The 20,148-nt window shown below is 40.2% G+C and overlaps 3 protein-coding genes across 9 annotated transcripts in view; 1 reads left to right on the forward strand and 2 right to left on the reverse strand.

The window, feature by feature from the left end:
• Positions 1 to 8,072, reverse strand: part of ube2o (ubiquitin-conjugating enzyme E2O) — a 38,458-nt gene extending 30,386 nt beyond the window's left edge. For 2 of the 3 annotated variants that reach the window (XM_051113159.1, XM_051113158.1), the window contains exon 1: positions 7,411 to 8,072. In XM_051113159.1, the coding sequence (XP_050969116.1) occupies positions 7,411 to 7,833 (423 nt within the window). In that variant the 5' untranslated portion in view covers positions 7,834 to 8,072. The remainder of the gene's footprint in view (positions 1 to 7,410) is intronic. The other variant, XM_051113157.1, reaches the window with a different exon arrangement.
• A 306-nt stretch (positions 8,073 to 8,378) lies between these two features.
• aanat1 (arylalkylamine N-acetyltransferase 1) lies at positions 8,379 to 10,455 on the forward strand. Its single transcript, XM_051113168.1, has 4 exons — positions 8,379 to 8,474; positions 8,817 to 9,392; positions 9,635 to 9,789; positions 9,943 to 10,455. The coding sequence occupies exons 2-4, from the start codon at positions 9,239 to 9,241 to the stop codon at positions 10,246 to 10,248; spliced, it is 615 nt and encodes a 204-aa protein (XP_050969125.1). The 5' UTR covers positions 8,379 to 8,474; positions 8,817 to 9,238; the 3' UTR covers positions 10,249 to 10,455.
• Positions 10,456 to 11,317: 862 nt separating this feature from the next.
• The window catches only part of LOC127167242 (inactive rhomboid protein 2), a 47,070-nt gene continuing 38,239 nt past the window's right edge, over positions 11,318 to 20,148 (reverse strand). For all 5 annotated transcript variants that reach the window (XM_051113161.1, XM_051113163.1, XM_051113160.1 and 2 more), the window contains one exon: positions 11,318 to 13,027. In XM_051113161.1, coding sequence (XP_050969118.1) covers positions 12,608 to 13,027 — 420 coding nt within the window. In that variant the 3' untranslated portion in view covers positions 11,318 to 12,607. The remainder of the gene's footprint in view (positions 13,028 to 20,148) is intronic.

A 20,148-nucleotide genomic window follows, 5' to 3' on the forward strand; every position in this document is an offset into this window, starting at 1 on the left:
ATTTCACTTCTGCTGTTCTCTTTATTTATTAATTTCGGGCGCATTGAAAGAGTTTTATCTGTTTGATCCATCGCGTTTCTGTTGCCACAATTTTCACCGGTGCACTTCGCAACAGCAATGTATAAAATACCGAATTGAGCAAAATTATGATATTGTACCATTTGAAATATAATAAATACCGGTATTTTTCCAGTACCATCCAGTCTCATTTGCACACACCACGCACAGTAGTTTCGTTTTGTGTGAAAAGACAGCGGAAAAGCTGGGATGTTTTAAAAGTGTGCTAATGGTATAGGCGCCGATCCCCACGGAATAATAAGAAATGGATTGCAGCTTTTACGACGTAATTCTTACTTTCATCGTTCATTTGAAGCAGTTTTTGGCGTTATGTTAATAGCAAATGCAAAGAGTGCATTATCCTAATACGACAGGATGCCAGCACAAATCTCATGGATTGCAGTGGGCTTGCTCTCCTAAATATATAGTGATCATGGCTCATGCGCTCTCTCAGATATTACGTACGCGCGAATAAGTACTTAATGTAATCAGGTATTTATTAAATCATTTTATTTAGTGATGCCCAACCCTCAAATAAAGAACGTGTGTGTTATTTGGTAACTAATGTATTTGCAGTCCGTACGTTTCACTTCGCATTTGGGAATTATACAAATGAAATGAAAATATAAATTAATTAATTATATGAATGTACCTCTGAAGTCTGACCGTCTTTAGAAAAGATTCGATGGCATTTTGTTTTCATCTTCACTCCATGTAATATCTAAAGTAGTGTTCTTGATCGCAATACTGCTTTATCCACGGAGTTCACGGAAACAGCTGTAATACAGCTTTTCCATAAGCGCCATCTAGTCTCCCACAGTGGATTTACAGAGACTTACATTTACATTCAGCTTGTGTGCAGTTTTTGTCTGGCCAAAAAAATTTGCATGTCCTGCTGTAGCCAAAATTTTGACCAGTTGATGAAAAACTGTCTACACATTTAAACAATTCAGATAAATTATCTAGATTTATGGAGCAGATAAAACACATACAATCTTTTATTAACCAATTCTCATTTTGACTTAACCTTTTCTTTATTTGAAGGCTGAAATGTGAGGTTTACCTTTTATGATACGTTTTCAAAGCTTTATTTGATCATTTACATTAGATATTTGAACATGCCATATAAGTTGTCAGTCATGTTGTCATTTAAAATCCAGACATCATTAGTGCTGGTATTGTTTTACTGATTAGGCAAACAAAATGTAATTTTATTTGTTTACTGTTTTTAAATATAAAACTTGGTGAAGTGATTTGTGTGTCAGTACTTTTTGAACATTTCCAGCACATTTTAACAATACCGTGATAATACTGATAACCGTGATCATTTTGGTTTATATATATATATATATATATATATATATATACACACACACACACACACACACACTAGTCTGCTGAAATGGTCAACTATAAAAACAATACCACAGGAAACAGACTGCGCAGTCTCGTATTGGGCCATCTATAAGGTTGGCCCTACCCCCACCACACCCCACCCACAAAGCTGAGTCAGGGGTGAAAAAGAAAAGACAAGACAAAAGACAAAAGACAAAGAAACAAAGGGAAAATGTTGTAAGACAAAAGACAGATGGACATTGCAACCTTCTGTTTGCGATCATGCATTCAGGATTCTTGCTGTGTCCTGGTGAGCTGCCATCCAGAAAAATCTCAGGGGACATGGATCTGATCTCATTGTTTAAGCATCTGCAGTTCATTCCAGAGATATTTTCATATTAAAGACTTAAAATGAGATTTTGAGTTTTTGGTTTTACTAGGATTCATCATACCAATTTAATTCAAATTCAAATGATCTTTAAATCACATCCTCAAGTCTATTACAGATGCAGTTAGGTTACCTCCATTTTAGAACAATTTTGTAGCTGTGATTCATATTAGGCCCTGGGCTCATTCTGTCTCTCCTGAGGGTACAATGCTATTAATACTAATTTGTGAGATATGCTACATCCCTCTGTTCATGCAGTGTGGGGTGAATCTACAATGGTGACAATGTTGTTCTTTACAATAACAACAACAACAACAACAACAACAAAACATTAAGATACTATACACTAAATGTCTTTATAGAGTGTATGCTGAGTTGCTTAAAGAGAGCATCTGCTTCTGGTGTTAACCAAGGAATTTGAGGGAAAGATCACAAACTGATGTTTTAGACACACTGCTATCCTAAAAGTTAGGCCAAAAATCAAGAGGGGGTTAGTTCCACACAAATCAAGGCCTGATCCAAAAATATCTGCACTACAACCTACAGCTCAACAACAGCTTCGCCAGTTTAAAACATGACAACATGACTATTCTTTAAACGACAATTCTGTTTGTGTGAACAGAAATGGCCTAGAACTATATGATTACAGATCAGTTAGGGCTCCCAGCAAACATTTTTTAAAACGCCAAGCAATGCAGTGTATGCTACTGTACAGTTAGGCGGGATATGGAAAGTGAAATGGCAGATATCCCAGCATTTTTAACAATGTCTTATCCCATCCTTTCTCAACCACACATGCGCGCACACACACACTGAAGAAAACTGAATGGGTCATTTACAGTGTAGAGATAAACACAGATGGCACTTACAGGAGTTATTTTCCTGATGAGTTTAACTCTTTTTCTTTATTCTTAACATTTTTTTCCTCAAGGATGAAATAATAAAAAATAATAATGTCATATATTATGTCCTAAATTTGTGAAACCTCTTCCGTAAAACAGGCTCTTATTTTGTGCAGTTTGCAGTAACCTTCACGGCCTGAGCCCAAAACAAGGCTTGATTACAAAGATCAATAAGAAACTGCTCATTGCATGCTTGTTTAGACTTCATTTGCTAATGAACAAAATGCTGTACATGTACATCTGCGTTAGAGCAAAGAGGGAGGGACTGCAGCAACACACTGCAGCACTACAGGAGCCACACCTTAAAAATGACACACCCCTTTTTTCTGATTGAAGTAAATAATATTAAACATCGATTAAAAAAAAAAAAAAAAAAAAAAAGTTCAATTTTTCAGTCATTACTTTGATTAGCAAGTAAAAAGCTAAAGACTACCTATTGCTAAACAGGGTCACTGGTTCACACTACCACAACTGGGCTGTCATAATGCAACACTTTTGAAAATAATCTGACCTCATAACAATGATCCTGAAATATTGATATTTATGTTACATCACAGGAATGAGATGCCGTCTCTTTGTTTCAAAAAGCTGTACTATACATAGCCTAATACCTTTGCAATAAATATATGATAGCAATCATAAAAGTCCAATATTTTGTGTTGAAACTAAAGACACGAGTAAAAACAATCTACTCAGTTTGTAAAAATTTCCTTTTTATATTCCAATGGTTTCTTGTGCTAATGATCTCAGCATATAATTGGAAAGTATTTATTACGTTTTCTATCTTAAATGTCAGAAACAGAGACCTTGTATTGCGCTATGATAACAACAACAAGCAGTGCAAACTATCTCTTCCATAATAATCAAACATTTGTCCTAACCAGTAACAAGTGACATTCAACAGTATTTTTGTAGGTCACTTGGTTTCATATTCAATTTTGTTATTGCACTGGGTCAGTACTATGATTATACCCACAGTATACTGTAGTTGATGGTACTTGCATGAAAACAGTACAAAAAGGCCATGAAAAACATGAGTCTTGGTGTCTCAGTTCACAGATTTATGAGCAACCATTTCAATGTTTCACATCATTAAACAGTATACCTGCTCTAACTCTTTGTTAAGGTCTACACAAGAATTCATGGTTTAATAGAAAAACTTTGATGGTGACACACTTTATGGAGACTTTCTTTCTAATACAGATCTGAACTGACATGTGGGTTTTGGCAGCATGTCCTTTCTTGCCTGATGCCGTCCACAATCTGCCACAGATTAACTACAACACGGAGCACTAACTATATATCCATTTACCACAGACACTCCCAGCATTCACCTCATTAACCTATTAAAAAAAAGGCAACTTTTGATCGGAATGGTTAATAAAATGGTTACTTTTATTAATAAGCATACTTTGAAAGTAAAATTAAAGAGGGAAAAAACACGAATGAGAGTTCTGATTTCAAACTACTGTTAAGTCAATTAAATTAAAGTGGCTTGGCAAAAAAAGAGGCTTGTGATTAAGCAAACCTCAGCTCAAACAGCCTGCTGCTAAACCTCAAAGAGCTCTGCAAAAGAAAAAGCTTAGATATTAACATTTTACTGTGTTGGACAGCATATCTATACACATTGCTGCAAAGCAGGGACTGACATAATTATGTAATGGCCTATCATGACTACAGTGGATCTAGACACATATTAAAGTCACAATGAAATCAAAATTTGAAAGGGTGTCAGTAATCCCTTCCCTCCAGCAAAATGTCATTTTAATGAGATCACAGCAGTAGCAAAATGACAGTGATCCAATCAATTCCCTATTGGACAAATTCAAGTCCCGCCCTATTTCTTGCTCAGAAAGCAGTCTCATTCATCACAATATGGGAAAATACGACTATCGCAACTTCCATTTCATGTTGACCTAAAGTAATCCTGAAGAGACATTAATACCTAGTACTGATTATCTCTGATATATTCACCTATTTCTGAATGCGGAAGTCTCGCCCGATTGGACTGGTGCTTTACATTTCCGACCTCCGGTGTTTCTAATAACACTAGTTTTCCGAGCCGATAATATAACGTTAAATCTGTGCACATTTTTATATTTGGTTATATTGCAAAAGTTTCAATTCAGTCAATCTTTTTTACCCCGTTTTAAAATGGATTTCTGTGGAGACCGGAACACTAATGCACCCAAATAGAAGTTACAATATATTATGGTGCTGCTCATCAGCTACTTAGGAAAAAGTTGGATATACAGCAGGGGTGGCGAACAGCGGTCCTGGAGAGCCGCAGCAACAGGCAGGTGAGTTTTAATTAGGGTTGGAGCCGAACTCTGCAGGGCTGCAGCTCTCCGGGACCGGAGTTCGCCATCCCTGACATACATATAGGGACATTATTTAGAAGGGGTGTGACGAGACACTCATCCCACAAGACGAGACACAAGACTGGGTTCAAGAGACGAGATGAGATTTTTAAACTTTTTTTTAAAGAAATCCTCAGTAATTAAATATATAGGGAAAGTAGTCTTTTATTCAACTGAAAAAGACAAAATGCAAAGAAAATGTAGGTGCATTTTGAACTTTATGAAATTAAACTTCCATTTTAATGAATTATATGCAGTAATAAACAACATTTCAACAACAGCTTCATGATTCTGGATAAATTGAGAATCCCAGTTGATTTTAATAAATTGGAGACCATGATTCTCTCACAATTCTGGAGAAAAAAAGATTCGAAAACTAAACAAAATAACAATTTACTAGTGGTTCTGACAAAATGTTCATTGCTTAAATCTTTTAAAAACATTAATTTAAAAAAATAAATAAATAAAATAAAATAAAAACTCAATGAAGGAGTCAGTGTCTCAATTCATTAAGACTTGTTTTACTATTGGAATCTCCTAAATGAATGATTCAATGACAGTTTTTTTTTAAACGGGCAGTTGTCGCCACCTCCTGGCGGAAGAGGATAAGCGTTACAATACATACCACTGTTAAGATACTTTCGTTTTGATCGCTACTGTAGACAATAAGTGTTTATATCCATTACCTATAACTTTCATCCCAGTATTTCTGTTATTTAAATGTCTGTAACACAGAAATAATGATTATAATGTGGTTGAAAATACTGTTTGTGTTGATCTTTCTGGATCAGCCGCAGTATTAATGCAGATTTGAATGTCTTTAACACCTGTTTCACATCGTAAGCGTCAGTAGAGCGTGAGCAGCGCGTTTTGTCTCCGCCCATATCATTGAAAGACAGCGTTCACATCGGAAGCGTAATGATGGCCGACCCTCTGATTCATTAAAATGGGCAGCGACAAAACGTGCTTCTCACGTTCCACTGAAACTTGTGATGTGAAACAGCTGTAATAGACAGCTGAATCGCTGTCATTCACGAATAAGATCGCGTGGGTGTTTGAATCGAAATCTCGATCTTTTAAGGATTAATGGTGCAGCTCTAATGTATGCACTGCGAAATGTTTGCAAGGTCATATCCCTATTATTTAGAGATCTTTAAAAAAAAAAAAAAAATCTTCCAGTGTACTTTAACCTTACCCATTCTTTGCCTGGACACTTCAGCGTGGAAGAAAATTTTGCATGGATAAATGCTAATTAATTATCATGGACAAGCAAGATTTGTGTCTTCATCAGTATACCCAGAATTTCCTAGAGCTTAGAAAAAAAATGTTTAGATCTTTTTCCTAGCAGACCACACACTGACATACACTTTTGGTCCCTGACAGCTTGAATGCATTCATTCAAAAAAAGTAAAATGTCAGATAACATACATTTCAGACAATATTAATACAGGTTTTTATAACAATGATATTGTGTTACCAAATTGCATGCATCCTTTTCATGATTTAAACAAGGTTTAAAAAGGTATAATTCTAGAAACATCCTGATTTGTAGATTTCTGCTAGAATGAAAACAATTCAACAATCTACTGAGTGTGTATGTGCGTATATAGATAAAACCCTGTGCTCATGGTAGGCCTTAACCATTCTTTTAAGGGTGGGGTGGGTATCTCCTTCATGCTATGTCTTTGTTAGTTGTCCAGCATGTTATTCTGAAGCTATAGTTGAAAGCTGGATAATAAAACAGTGGGTTCTAGTCTGGTCCATGCTTTAACAGGGCACTGACACAGAATCCTGAAAACTATTGTGAAAAATAATACACTGAAGGTCCAGTAACATCGGGAGGTCTATCTATCCAGTATTATTGTGCACTGACATTGTTTACTATTTGCTGAGTTGGAGCTACAACCACTTTTTGTTGACAAGTGTTTGGATACTGTTCACGGTTAAACATGACAAACTGCACAAATGATCAATGACTGTTTATAATCAAGAGACTTAAGTGTTCAAAGCCAGTCAGCTTCCATGCTAATCCTAAACGCTTTTATTTTTATAAATGTACTTGTTTGTGCGTGTTTTCATGAGTAACTACCACCTTTCAACATATCATATGTGAAATTCAGAGGCCGTGTCCCTAAACCTGAGCTGCCTACTCAGACACCATTCTCGGGATCATAAATCAAATTAACGTTACCTCATCCTGATCATGTTCTGAGAATCGGTAAAAGGTGAAAAACAATAAACGTATCTCCGCCTCGTTCAAATCCTTACAACAGAGTAAAGAGAGTAAAATAATTGGTTGCTGATCAATGTGGTTGGCTGCATGGGAGAGGAAAAAACAATAAGCACGGTCATTTGTGCCTTTTACTACCTTCGTTTCCTGAACATCCTGCTTCGTTCCTTCAGGATACCACTGAACCCGCACGAATCCTCTACCGAGAGGCCATGACCGTGTGTCCGCCGCCCCACTCTCGTTGTCTGAGTTACCGGGAGCGCCTCCGCCTTCTCCACCACCGCCGCCGCCAGCAGCACCACCACCACCACCTCCTCCTCCTCCTCCTCCTCTCCCTCCGCCATCACCACCAATCTCGGAGTCCGAATCTTCGAAATCCTCTTCGCCGTGAATCATCCGTACGAGCCCGAAACGCATCGCCCCGCGGTGTTTTCCGGAGACCAGGTCATGCGTAAACAAGAGCCGCTGTGTTCCGCCTGCCGTGGGAGAGTGCGTGCCGGACGGAGGCTCGGAACTCGGGCTCACGGCCGGAGAAAGCGCTACTGTGGCGGATTCCGCCATCTCTGCTGCTGCTGAATGATGCAGGAGGAGAGGGATGGAGAAGTGAATAGAAACCTGTGAGCAGGAACAGCACGTGTTTACGTCCGTACGTAGAGCGCCGCATGGTGGACGGGTTTACCTGTTACCACTGCCCTGAATTACATCAGTGTCTCCAATAACAAAACACTCTTACTTTTATTTGACCAAACTGCTTTCATTAGAAAATGGAAGTTTTCAAAGCAAATGTTTTAACGGCGCGTTTTATAGTCTGTATCAGACTAAAACATTACGTCCAATAAGGGATTACATATAAGGGAGACTGGATATAGTGTGTTTGTGTGTGTGTGTGTGTGTGTGTGTGTGTGTGTGTGTGTGAGAGAGAGAGAGAGAGAGAGAGAATAATATCACACATTGTGCTGACTGATTATGTTTTATGTTTGTCTATGATAATTCATCTGCTGCTCCACCCAAACACATGAGATGAGAGATCAGCCACATGGTGTCAGTGTCTGACTGCAAATAAAGGCTGCTGTTAAATTTGGTTTGTTTGTTAAATGCAGTTTTGTTAGGAATCAGTCTTGTAGGAAGATGTTGTTGCAGATAATTTATTAAACAGAGATACTAGCCCACCATTTTTGAGAAATAAATCTAAAAATAAACAGGTATAGCCTAGCGTTGATAATGCAGTTAGGTTCAGAACTCTACAAAATGTTATTGTATTCTTAAGGGAAAATCTCTGTCGCTCCACTTTTGCAGACCGCTTTGATCCTCAAGTGTAAATGGGCTTCCTTTGGAGCTTAAAAACAGGCTTTTAATAACTAACAAGTGTTGTATAAATTGATATTAAGTACTTGTTGCTAGAAACAATATTTCATTCGCAGTCGTGCTGTTGTACTGAATATCCCAATGATATTCAGTTATTACAGCAGCATTCTTGCTCGTGTGGTATTGCTTAATATCACTCTCATTGTCAGTCATTGTTGTAAATAACTCTAATTCTCCAGCTGTGCTGTTTCATGGAAATTTATGGATCCATCAGCCCAAGTGAAGGTGATTTGTTTGTACAGGTAGGCTACTGCTTTAATCCAGACTTTCAAAGGGTCAGAAATAGTTTGCCACTTCCTTTTACAGATGGAAAAATGTTTCTGACCAAGTCCAATGGTTTTGAAAACTGCCTGTTCACAATTTCACCATCAAACACACCTCACGTGGTTTCAGTGAATGTGATTAATGGTGAAATGCGGGCCGGTTTAAGGCTTATGGTGACTAATGGATCTTAAGCAGACGGAAGGGTATAAATGCTCTTGGTGCGCCTCTCCGTGATTCACTTTCGACACAGCTCTTGCAAGTCAAACTTCTGTGAAGGACATTTGAATATTATTTAGTAATTTATTTAAATCACTAAAGAGATTTTAAAACAGCAGAAATGTCAGTAGTGAGCACACTGCCTTTCCTAAAGCCCATCCACATGAGAGCTCCGATCTCCCCCGGCCGCCAGCGCCGGCACACGCTCCCCGCCAGCGAGTTCCGGTCACTCAACACCGAGGACGCCATCAGTGTATTCGAAATAGAGAGAGAGGGTGAGCTAAATCATGCTTTCTATTTATTTTTATTTATTTATGCAGCAGTTAATTGTGGGTATGGAACTATCACCCAAGAGAAAAACGACTTTGTTACGAATTTGTTTAGTGTTAAATGTAAAATTATACAAAATGTGTTACAATATGAATAGCCAAAGTACTAACCATAGAAAACTGTATCTGGTTACTGTGTGACTGGTGTTTGTGTTTTATAAAAGCTATTTTCTCGTTTTATCTCTCAGCTTTTATATCTGTGTCTGGGGAATGTCCTCTTCATCTGGATGAGGTCCGGCACTTCCTCACCCTCTGTCCTGAGCTTTCTTTGGGCTGGTTTGAACAGGGGAGGCTTGTCGCTTTTATCATTGGATCACTCTGGGACCAGGACCGTCTTACCAATGTAATTTTATCTCCAAATAACGTATTTGGTATTGTCAGAAAGGAATGAATAAGAAGTGATATGCCTGTATTATTATATTTTAACTTGTAAAGACATGTGTAGTTAAGTTTCTTGTAATTGTACATGACTCATTTCAATTATCTCTTTTAATAGGATGCACTGACTCTTCACAAGCCTCATGGGACTACTGTCCACATCCATGTGCTGGCAGTCCACCGGACCTTCCGCCAGCAGGGAAAAGGATCTATCCTGCTGTGGCGTTACCTGCAGTATCTGCGCTGCCTACCATATGTCCGCCGTGCCGTGCTTATGTGTGAGGACTTCTTGGTGCCTTTCTACCAGAAGTCTGGCTTTAAGGGGCAAGGTCCTTCTGAAATAACTGTTGGGTCACTTACCTTCATCGAGATGTATTATCCTATAAGAGGACATGCATTCATGCGCCGTAACAGTGGTTGTTAAGGGATCACTAGTCATGTAGCTTTTTGGATCTTCAAACGAAGCAGTGGGTGTGTTAAAGCAGCTTTTGGTTTTGTCTAGATGTCTTGTGTTGTTATGCTGTTTGCGTCTATTTTTGTAAGCCTAGCATAACAAAAATGGTTAGACGTTTTTGGTTAGACACATTAAAAAAGAAAAGAAAAAAGAAAAGAAAAGAAAAGAAAAGAAAAGGGAACCTTACAGCAAACTGTATCCCACTCTTACAGGTGATGGCTAAAAAAAAAAGATATACATATACATCATGTTAATCTTGGGAGTTTGTTTCCCTAATAGACTAGGATTGTATTTATTATTGTTTATTTTGTATGGTATTTGGTATGCATTTCTGTAGATTTAATTTTTTTATTACTCATGCATATTTTTAAAATCATGACAGATCTCCTGCTGTGATGTGAGATGGGGGGGTCAATGCTGGAAAGGTAAGATAGTGGTTCAACAGTAAGCTATTTTACTTTGGGCTAGTTTTTGTGTTCAGTGTCTTGTGGCAGCTTTAGATGTGTGTCAATTCTATTGAAGCATTAAAATAGCATAAACTGAACACTTTTCCACTGTGATCTCTTATGAAAACAGCCACAAGAGAACATACAATGATGTCTGTTATGTCTGTAAGTGCCAATTTGACAAATGTTTAATATACAATCCCATATACATGAGAAACACGTATTGTGTTGGTTAGGCACTAGCACAATTTGATTTATAGATTAGAGTTACTTGTATACTTGCTTCAAAGCAAAGAATTTAAGGGTTCATTTTCCATGTGCAGAGGTGCTGCAAAACCAAAATCATCACCAAACATATGTTGAGAATGTTAAGACTGGTTTCCACTTGCCTTTCCCTGTAAAAATCCACCACCTATGCCTCCATGGTCTTGAATCAAGACATCTATGATTTTGTACATTTTGTAAGTAAAAAGAAATAAAGAATATATATTTTAGAATGATTGCTCTTTGAACTCATTGTGTAAATGTCTGTAGTGTTCATAGGGTAATGATTCTGGATTAACAAAGAATTTATTTGTTAAATAAGGCACAGAGTCACATTTAAGAAAAACTTTTTTAAAAAACAAAGTGTAAAGGACATCAGTACAAAGACATTTGTTCCAAACTTGACATATCCAAACTTTATTATTATTAAATGAAGCACTAGTTTTTTGGTCCACCTCCAATCATATTTGTACACCTTCAACACCTTTAAATATAACAAAATTATTTCAGATTGTCAGATTCAAGATAATCCCTGTTCTATTTCAAGGCACAAGTGCAGCCCTTGGTAAACAATTATGCACGGAATATCAGTCAGAACAAGACCTGAATTTGATTTTGACACTACAATAAAAGGAAACAAAAGACCACAAATCGAAACATTCTGTGCCAACTGATCACACACATGATTTAATGCATACAGTGTACCTATTAACAGTAATAGCTGGTTGTAAAAAAACAGCTCTTCTGTTAATTGTAAAACAGGATCTCTACACTGGGCACAAAAAAAGATGGATAAAATATATGTTTAAATAAATGACTTATGAAATATGTGAAATGCAGTGTGAAGTAAAATGTCCAGCAGAGCCTACTGTTCAGGACATTACAACTAATTTGCTTTTAGCTGTCTGAGGACACTTGTAATCCAGAAATGGAAGAATTGCAAGCTACAGTTCCTAACACTAGTGTGTACTGTGGAACTAGATTTTACCAGCCTAGCTGGAGGTTTGTAGTTGTTTACAGTACAAAAAGTGAAGAATAAAGCAATTTTTTTAAACGTCACTGAAGTTTCAACATAAAACTCCATCATTCATAGCCAGTTCAGTGAATGACTCTTAAAAGATTCTTATTTTATAAGAACCTTAAGTAGTTTGCTAAAATGCTTGTTGGGCAAATACAAATGACTGAAGCACCAGCAAATTGATCTTTTTATGAATGGTATTTTATATTTCAATGATTGTTAGCGTAAAGTTCACAGTAAAAACCTAACAAGAATGTCTTTTAAAGTGTTAGCACATATGAAAGGACAGTATAAAGCCCACTGTTTACACAAACTATAAAGCAGTCAAGGATATTGGACAATAAAGGACATTTTGTGTCAGACATTTTAGCTAAGGGGATAGCGTAAAAGCTTCAGTAACAGCACATCATAGTTTACCTGCATATTATCCAGAAACGTCCAGAACTGCCTTGGAAATAAATGGACTATTGTATAATCTACTGGTTACAAATGTGCTAAACTTCAAATCTAGTATGATGTTATTTGCTGTTTTACTCAGTTTTGCTGTTTTACTCAGTCCTTTGCAGACCTTAGAGAAATCCTTAGTTTACAAAAAACAAAGTTAGTGTACCACATGATCAATGTCATAGCGTTCACAGAACTTGCTCGTAAATGGCAAGCAGGTGAGATGCTCTAGCCAATGCCAGTTTATAGGGTAAATGTAGAACCAGACAACAAGTGAGGACATCAACCCCACATAGACAAGCAACGACAACAAAATAAGAGCCCGTTTGCGGTACTTGTCTAATGTGCCAAATGTGACATATGGAAGAAATGTAAAGGACAGGAGAAGACCACTGAGGAAGCCAAAGATGTGAGCAATGTTGTCAATCCAGGGCAGAAGACCACAGAAGAAAAGGAAGAGAACAATGCCTAAGAGCTTCAGGAAGGCCTTCCATGGCTTTTCCAACATCTGCCAGGCCTGGAACAGCTCCACAAACAAACAGGCTAACAAACCGAACTGAGACCCTGCTGGACCAACCTATAGTGTAAGCAAAAGATTATTATGTCAATATCACAAATGGTGAAAGCACATTCCTGCAAACTACTTAATGCTCTACTTTGACCCTAGTTTGACCATGCTTACATGTTCACCTGCAGGGCATAATTTCTTTTTATCTGTCACATACTATGGTCTAGTGCTTAAAGAAAAAGTTAGTGTTTCTTAGGTAGATTGCCTTTACTCAATGTAGGGGTGGAGCTGTTTTCCCCCAGTTAAACTGAGGTCTTTGAGAGCAGGTCATTTTAGAAGGTTGCTCAAGTACTCCTTAGGGTAGAACAGGGTAAACAGAACTATGATCAGCAACCCACAAGACTCCTTCTGTTTTGTTTACCTCCATCACAAAAAGGTATTTGGTCTTGAAGAAGGGATGTGGTCCCCTTTGATAGGGTGCTTCTATAGGCAGAGACACACTTCCCCTTTGGATGGGTCCTAACATTTGATGCAGGTTATTTCAATTAATAGTTATGTAGTTATGTAGACTGGTATAGATTCCTTCTACTTATTTTATTTAGAAATAATGTAAAATAAACAACATTTTTAAATATTATAAACATGTATTTATATGCCCCTCACTCCACAACAAATCCTTCAAATTTAGCAATATTCAGAACAGAATAAGGACCGATAAAAAGCATAGAACAAACAGATATAGGTCTCATTCACTATAAACAACATTTATTATAAATGCCAAGCCAAAACTATTTTATATAAGGTCAAACTGAAACTAGCGGCGTGTGGAAAATGCATCATTCCAAAGGCCCTGACATTGATTGCTTAATATAAGTCGCTTTGTAATGGGGGGAGACTGGGGATGGTTGTAACATTTTTGACAGTTTTGGTAATATCTGGGTGTGCTTTAAAGCCAGTGCAAAAAATGATTCAAACAAGTGCTATTAAATGGCATAGCTATTATCTTTGCAGCACAAACAGAAAATGCATGGTTTAGACTCAAACTCGAGGAGTGAAATGTTACAATTCACCCCATAGTCTGGGTTAGATGTAACTCCCTGGCGTAAGATGTAACATTATGCAAAAGCTTTTCTTGTGTGTGTATGTATGTAACAAAACTGAATAAAATGAGCAAATGTGCACCAGCTTTAACAACTGAACACAATGTGTGTGTGTGTGTGTGTGTGTATAAGCATGTTTGGTCATGTCAGTCATAGTAATTGGCCATAATCAAACTTGAGCATTGAGAGACACACTTTGGTTTGTCTTTCTCTTCCAAGAGGTAGGCATACTGGAATTCAAAGAAAACATTTAAAAAATGCTTGGAGTACTTTTGATCAAACAAACTACTTCAATTCTACTACAAAACCTAAAGAAATGTTTTGATGCTATTTTATCTAGCATGACAAATTACTATAATAATTTACTCAAACACTATAAAAGTGCAGATTCTATAATATGGTTTGCTCTAAACCCAGTCAAACCTTTAAAAAGTATTTTTATTAAGAAATAAACTAACAAATAAAACAAATTATTTATTATATTACCTAGTGGCATCTGTTATGTCAAAGGGTGCCTGCAAAACATGTCATCAACTGACATTATCTGAAGGAGATGTGTAGACAAACCTGATAAATGGCAATGAGACACCATTAATTAACTAATGAATTAATTATTTGTAAATAACAGAAAAAAATGGAAATAACAGGAAAAAATGGTTTCCAAGTAACATGAAGCAGATGGTAATGTAATGTTAATGTTTGGCTGAATTATCCTTTTAGATGATTAAGGTGACTTCCTGTTATGCTGTAAAAGTAGCTTCAGTCTCTGATGACATCTCACTAATTGAAAGATGTGTTTTGTACACATTTTCAATGGTCACTATTAAAGCCTTGTTATTATGCAAAAGAGCAGAGAAATAAAGGGCTGAGTGTCTACACTCAGGCAGGTGCATAAACAGTGATCCAGATGGATAATGGAGATGGTCTAAATCTGAAAGCAGAAGTGCCATTTTTTTTGTAATGTTAATTCATGCCACTACAGGGTCAAATATGAATCCATTTAGCCATTTTCACCTATCAGTTGATGCAACCACTCTTTATAATGAGAATAAAATGCTAAAAAAAAAAGAAGGGCATCTGCTGCGGTGACACACTGGCTCATTATTGGACCACTTATCTTTAAAAAGCATTTTAAAGGCATAGAAAAATCTGTTCCATTTACATATTGAAAGCATCTATCTCCATAACTAATACTCCAGGGCTTTCAGCTTTCTAATTAAGCTGAAATAGCTTGGATTTGGTCACAGAGTTCTCTAAGTTTGTACCTATCCTATTTTCCAAATATATTTATATATATTTTTTAATTTTTTATCATACCATGCGTTTATATTTTCATGATATGTCCCATAGCTCTGAAATAGACAATTACAATTATATAATAATATAATACTCAATAATATTTATATAATAATTGTTCTCATTCTATTCCATGTTTTCCAGTATAGATTATCAGAACTGGCAAATAGCAGTGGTGAAAATCCACTGCAGAGGCCACTTGTGACCTGATTAGAATGACGTCAGGGCTGAAAAGGGTTGCTTGGGCAGATGGCTAATCTGAGATATCTTGCCTTTCTTCAAGGCCAGGAGAAAAGACACACACACAGAAGTGTCACACCTTCCACAGAGTTCTCACGCTTACACACCTGCAGCAGGATTCCATGCCTCTGTCACACTTTAGGGAGGAGCTCAATCGCAAAGGTGTGGGGTATCAGACAGGAGTGTGAGTAAGGTCAATAAGATTACACTGCGTGTGAGAGCTGATCCAGCCCCTTTAGGAGTAACCTTCTTTGGCTTCATGTTGCGCACATTTCTCTGGAGTAGCAAATACGATTTACATGTGGCCCTAATGTAACAATAACTGTCTCTGAAATTATTTTACAAACTATGTTCTTATATATCGTGAACATGTGATTTTTGCTTATGCACATGAATAAGCTGTTTTAATGTTATATATAAATATAAACAGGGAATTGAGATACGTCTCAAAACAGGAGTGCTGAGCCATTGTTCGCCCAGGGTATCTATTTGTCTGTTTGATTTCCATGGCTTTTTTTATGGTGAGAAAGTTAAAATACAACAAAAGGTTTCAAAGTCTATTTTAAATAAAATATTGATATTAGGTGGTGTTGTTTTTGTTGCAGTTACTTTTGATCAAACAAGCTCAGCATTCACACTATTTCAATTCTACCACATAAGTTTTAAAAAAAAAATGTATGGCAGTATGGCAAATTACTGTAGCAATTTACTAATCATTACTAATCTTCACCAGAACGGGCTTGACAATTCAAATGGGAACTGTAACGCCACGCCAGCAGAGGGAGCCTTCACCCACTGACTGTTGCTGCTCCCTCTGCTGCTTCGTTGGTTGCATCCTGTTTGGTGGCCATAAAGGGAGGCCATTTCCAAACAGACAACTGTGAAGTATTGTTTTGCTCTTGCGGACTCTACCAAGTGTTTTTTCCCTGTTTTCATTGCTCTGTTTTGTCATTGCCACGGTTTTGTTTTATTGTCATAGTTCCTTGCCTTGTTTATTTGTACTTTTCGGACTGCTCTCTCTGGTTATTGGACTGTACCTGTTTTGTGGATTACGCTATTGTTTTGTCTTCGTCACACTGTTTGTTGGATATTGACCCTGCCTGTTGACTACGATCTGGTTATTAAAGCTCGCACTTGGATCTTATACGCTTCCTACGAGTCCTCATTACAGAATGCTTCGCCTACCAAAGATCCAGCGGCTTTTGGATACAGAATACACAACCATGAACCCAGCATTCCCGCCAAGGGAATCGTCCCATAGAGGCATATGTGGAGGACTTTTGTGAACTGTGTTATCAGGTAGACTTCAATAATACATTTCTTAAGGAAATTTTCCGTTTTGGATTATGTCAGGACATTAAATGTTTGATCCCACGCAATACCCCACATTGGACTCTAGAAGAGTACATAGACTTTGCACTATGGTTAAGTGGCTCACCGTTTACTGTTGGGATTGCGGATGAGGGACCCCGCAATGCTACAGTAACCACCATACCAAGGCCTGCTCACATCACATCTCCAGCTCCAACACCTGCTCACGTCACACCTACCAAGCCAAAGCCTGCTCAAGTCATGTCTGGAATTATTCAAGTAACGTCAGAGCCCTATCATGCCATGCCCGCCAAGTCAAAGCCTGTTCAAGTCACATCCACCAAGTCAAGGTCTGCTAAAGTCACGTCTGTCAAGCTACAGCCTGTTCACTCCACATCTCTCAAACCACTACCTGCACTCACCATGCCTGCCGCTCCAGGGCCTGCTCACGCCAAGCCTGCCGCTCCAGGGCCTGCTCACGCCAAGCCTGCCGCTCCAGGGCCTGCTCACGCCAAGCCTGCCGCTCCAGGGCCTGCTCACGCCAAGCCTGCCGCTCCAGGGCCTGCTCACGCCAAGCCTGCCGCTCCAGGGCCTGCTCACGCCAAGCCTGCCGCTCCAGGGCCTGCTCACGCCAAGCCTGCTGCTCCAGGGCCTGCTCACGCCAAGCCCTCCGCTCCAGGGCCTGTTCACGCCATGCCCGCTGCTCCAGGGCCTGCTCACGCCATGCCTGCCCGTCCAGAGTCTGCACCTGTCATGGCTGCCCTCCTACAACCAGCTCACAAGATGGCCGCCATCCCAGAGCCAGCCCACAAGATGGCCGCCATCCCAGAGCCAGCCCACAAGATGGCCGCCATCCCCAAGCCTGTTTACAAGATGGCCGCCATCCCCAAGCCTGTTCACAAGATGGCCGCCATCACCAAGCCTGTTCACAAGATGGCTGCCCCGTCTGAGTCCCTGGCCAAGATGGCTGCCACGCCTGAGCCTCATCAAGCCAAAATCATCTCATCCACATCTCATCCCATAATCTCTGCCACACCCAAGGCAAATCAAGTGATGCCTGATCCTCCAGTATCAAGTCAAGCTTCAAAGTCAAGTCAAGTTGCATCTGCGTTCCCTGAGTTAAGTCAAGTTTCCAAGTCAAGTTGCAGCTGTGTTTCCTGAGTCAAGTCAAGTTTCCGAGTCCAATCAAGATACAGCTGTTCTCCATGAGTCAAGCCAAGATACAGCTGTTGTTCTCCATGAGTCAAGCCAAGATACAGCTGTTGTTCTCCATGAGTCAAGCCAAGATACAGCTGTCCTCCATGAGTCAAGCCAAGATACAGCTGTTCCCCACGAGTCAAGCCAAGTCACAGCTGTTTCCCACGAGTCAGGCCAAGTCACAGCTGTTCCCCACGAGTCAAGCCAAGTCACAGCTGTTCCCCACGAGTCAAGCCAAGTCACAGCTGTTCCCCATGAATCAAGTCGTGTCACAGCTGTTGTTCCTGAGTCAAGTCACGTTACAGCTGTTGTTCCTGAGTCAAGTCACGTTACAGCTGTTGTTCCTGAGTCAAGCCATGTTGTTCCTGAGTCAAGTCACGTTACAGCCGTGGTTTCTGAGTCAACCAAAGTCACTACCGATCTTCACAAGCCAAGCCAAACCACAGTTGATCTTCATGAGCCAAGTTACAGCAGATCTTCATGAGTCAAGTCGCTGCTCATATTCCCGAGCCAAGTCAAGCCACAGTTGACCTTCATGAGCCAAGTCAACCCACAGCTGACCTTCATGAGCCAAGTCAAGCCACAGCTGACCTTCATGAGCCAAGTCAAGTCACAGCTGACCTTCACGAGCCAAGTCAATTCACAGCTGGACTGCACGAGCCAGGTCAAGTCACCGCTGTTCTTCACGAGTCAAGTCAAGTCACGGCAGGCCACCCTCAGTCAAGTCAAGTCACGGCAGGCCTCCCTGAGTCAAGTCAAGTCACGGCAGGCCTCCCTGAGTCAAATCAAGCCACGGCAGGCCTCCATGAATCAAGTCAAGAAACGGCTGTCCTACCAGAACCTCACCAGGTCCCCTCTGATCTTCCTAAGCCACCTCACGTCTCAGCTGACCACCAAGAGCCTCATCACGTATCAGCTGAACCCCCAGAGCCCACGCTCCCAAGCCACGCAGAGCCCACGCCACTAAGCCAAGCCACAAGTCCATAGCATCCACACCCTTGAGGTCAACAGACACCCCACTATCTACTGTGCTGCCTGTAATGGCCGTCGCCATTTTCAGTGTGTGGGCTGCACACTGTGCTCTAGAGGCCTCATCTGTCCACGAATCTGCTCCAGAGGCTTCGTCTGTCCACGAGTCTGCTCCAGAGGCCTCGTCTATCCACGAGTCTGCTCCAGAGGCCTTGCCTAACTGCAAGTCTGCCCCAGAGGCCTTGTCTATCCACGAGTCTGCTCCAGAGGCCTTGCCTAACTGCGAGTCTGCCCCAGAGGCCTCATCTGACCACAAGTCTGCTCCAGAAGCCTCGTCTGCCCACGAGTCTGGTCCAGAGGCCTCGTCTGCCCACGAGTCTGGTCCAGAGGCCTCGTCTACCCACAAGTCTGGTCCAGAGGCCTCGTCTGCCCACGAGTCTGGTCCAGAGGCCTCGTTTGCCCACGAGTCTGGTCCAGAGGCCTCGTCCGTCCACGAATCTGCCCCAGAGGCCTCATTTGACCACAAATCTGCTCCTGAGGCTTCATCTGTCCACAAGTTCGCGCCTATACCTCCTGAGGTGTCAGCTCACGCTGTAGAACCTCCTAAGGAGGAGGCGTCCATTTATGAACTCACTGCCACGTCTGCCCAAGAATCTGCGTCTATGCCTCCAGAGGTGTCAGCATATGCTGTAGATCCTCCCATGGGGGCGGCGTCCTCCCATAAACTCTCTACCCATCATACCACGGCCCAGAAGGCCAATCATGAACTCTCTGCCTGTCATGTCACAGCCAAGAAGGCCTATCACAAACTCTCTGCCTGTCATGTCACAGCCACGAAGGCCTATCATGGACTCTCTGACCGCCATGTCACGATCAAGAAGGCCAATAATGAACTCTCTGCCTGTCATGCTACAGCCAAGGAAATCATCCGTGAACACACCGCTCTGCTATGGATGTCACTACTTCCATTGTGGATATCTCTGCTCCTGTCTACTCTATCTGCTCTGCCTGCCCCGCAATGGCTCCCTATTATGCCTGCTCTGCCTGCCTCGCCATGGTTTCCTGTTCTGCCTGCCT

Source organism: Labeo rohita, chromosome 6 (assembly GCF_022985175.1).
Source record: "Labeo rohita strain BAU-BD-2019 chromosome 6, IGBB_LRoh.1.0, whole genome shotgun sequence".
In the NCBI taxonomy this organism is placed as follows: Eukaryota; Metazoa; Chordata; class Actinopteri; order Cypriniformes; family Cyprinidae; genus Labeo; species Labeo rohita.

What these genes read in the sequence shown, in the direction of transcription:
- aanat1 (XM_051113168.1), top strand. Translation starts at nt 9,239, where the DNA reads ATGTCAGTAGTGAGCACACTGCCTTTCCTAAAGCCCATCCACATGAGA. An exon ending in ATTCGAAATAGAGAGAGAGG is followed by an intron (nt 9,393 to 9,634) that starts GTGAGCTAAATC and finishes TTTATCTCTCAG; the next exon opens with CTTTTATATCTGTGTCTGGG. An exon ending in ACCAGGACCGTCTTACCAAT is followed by an intron (nt 9,790 to 9,942) that starts GTAATTTTATCT and finishes CTCTTTTAATAG; the next exon opens with GATGCACTGACTCTTCACAA.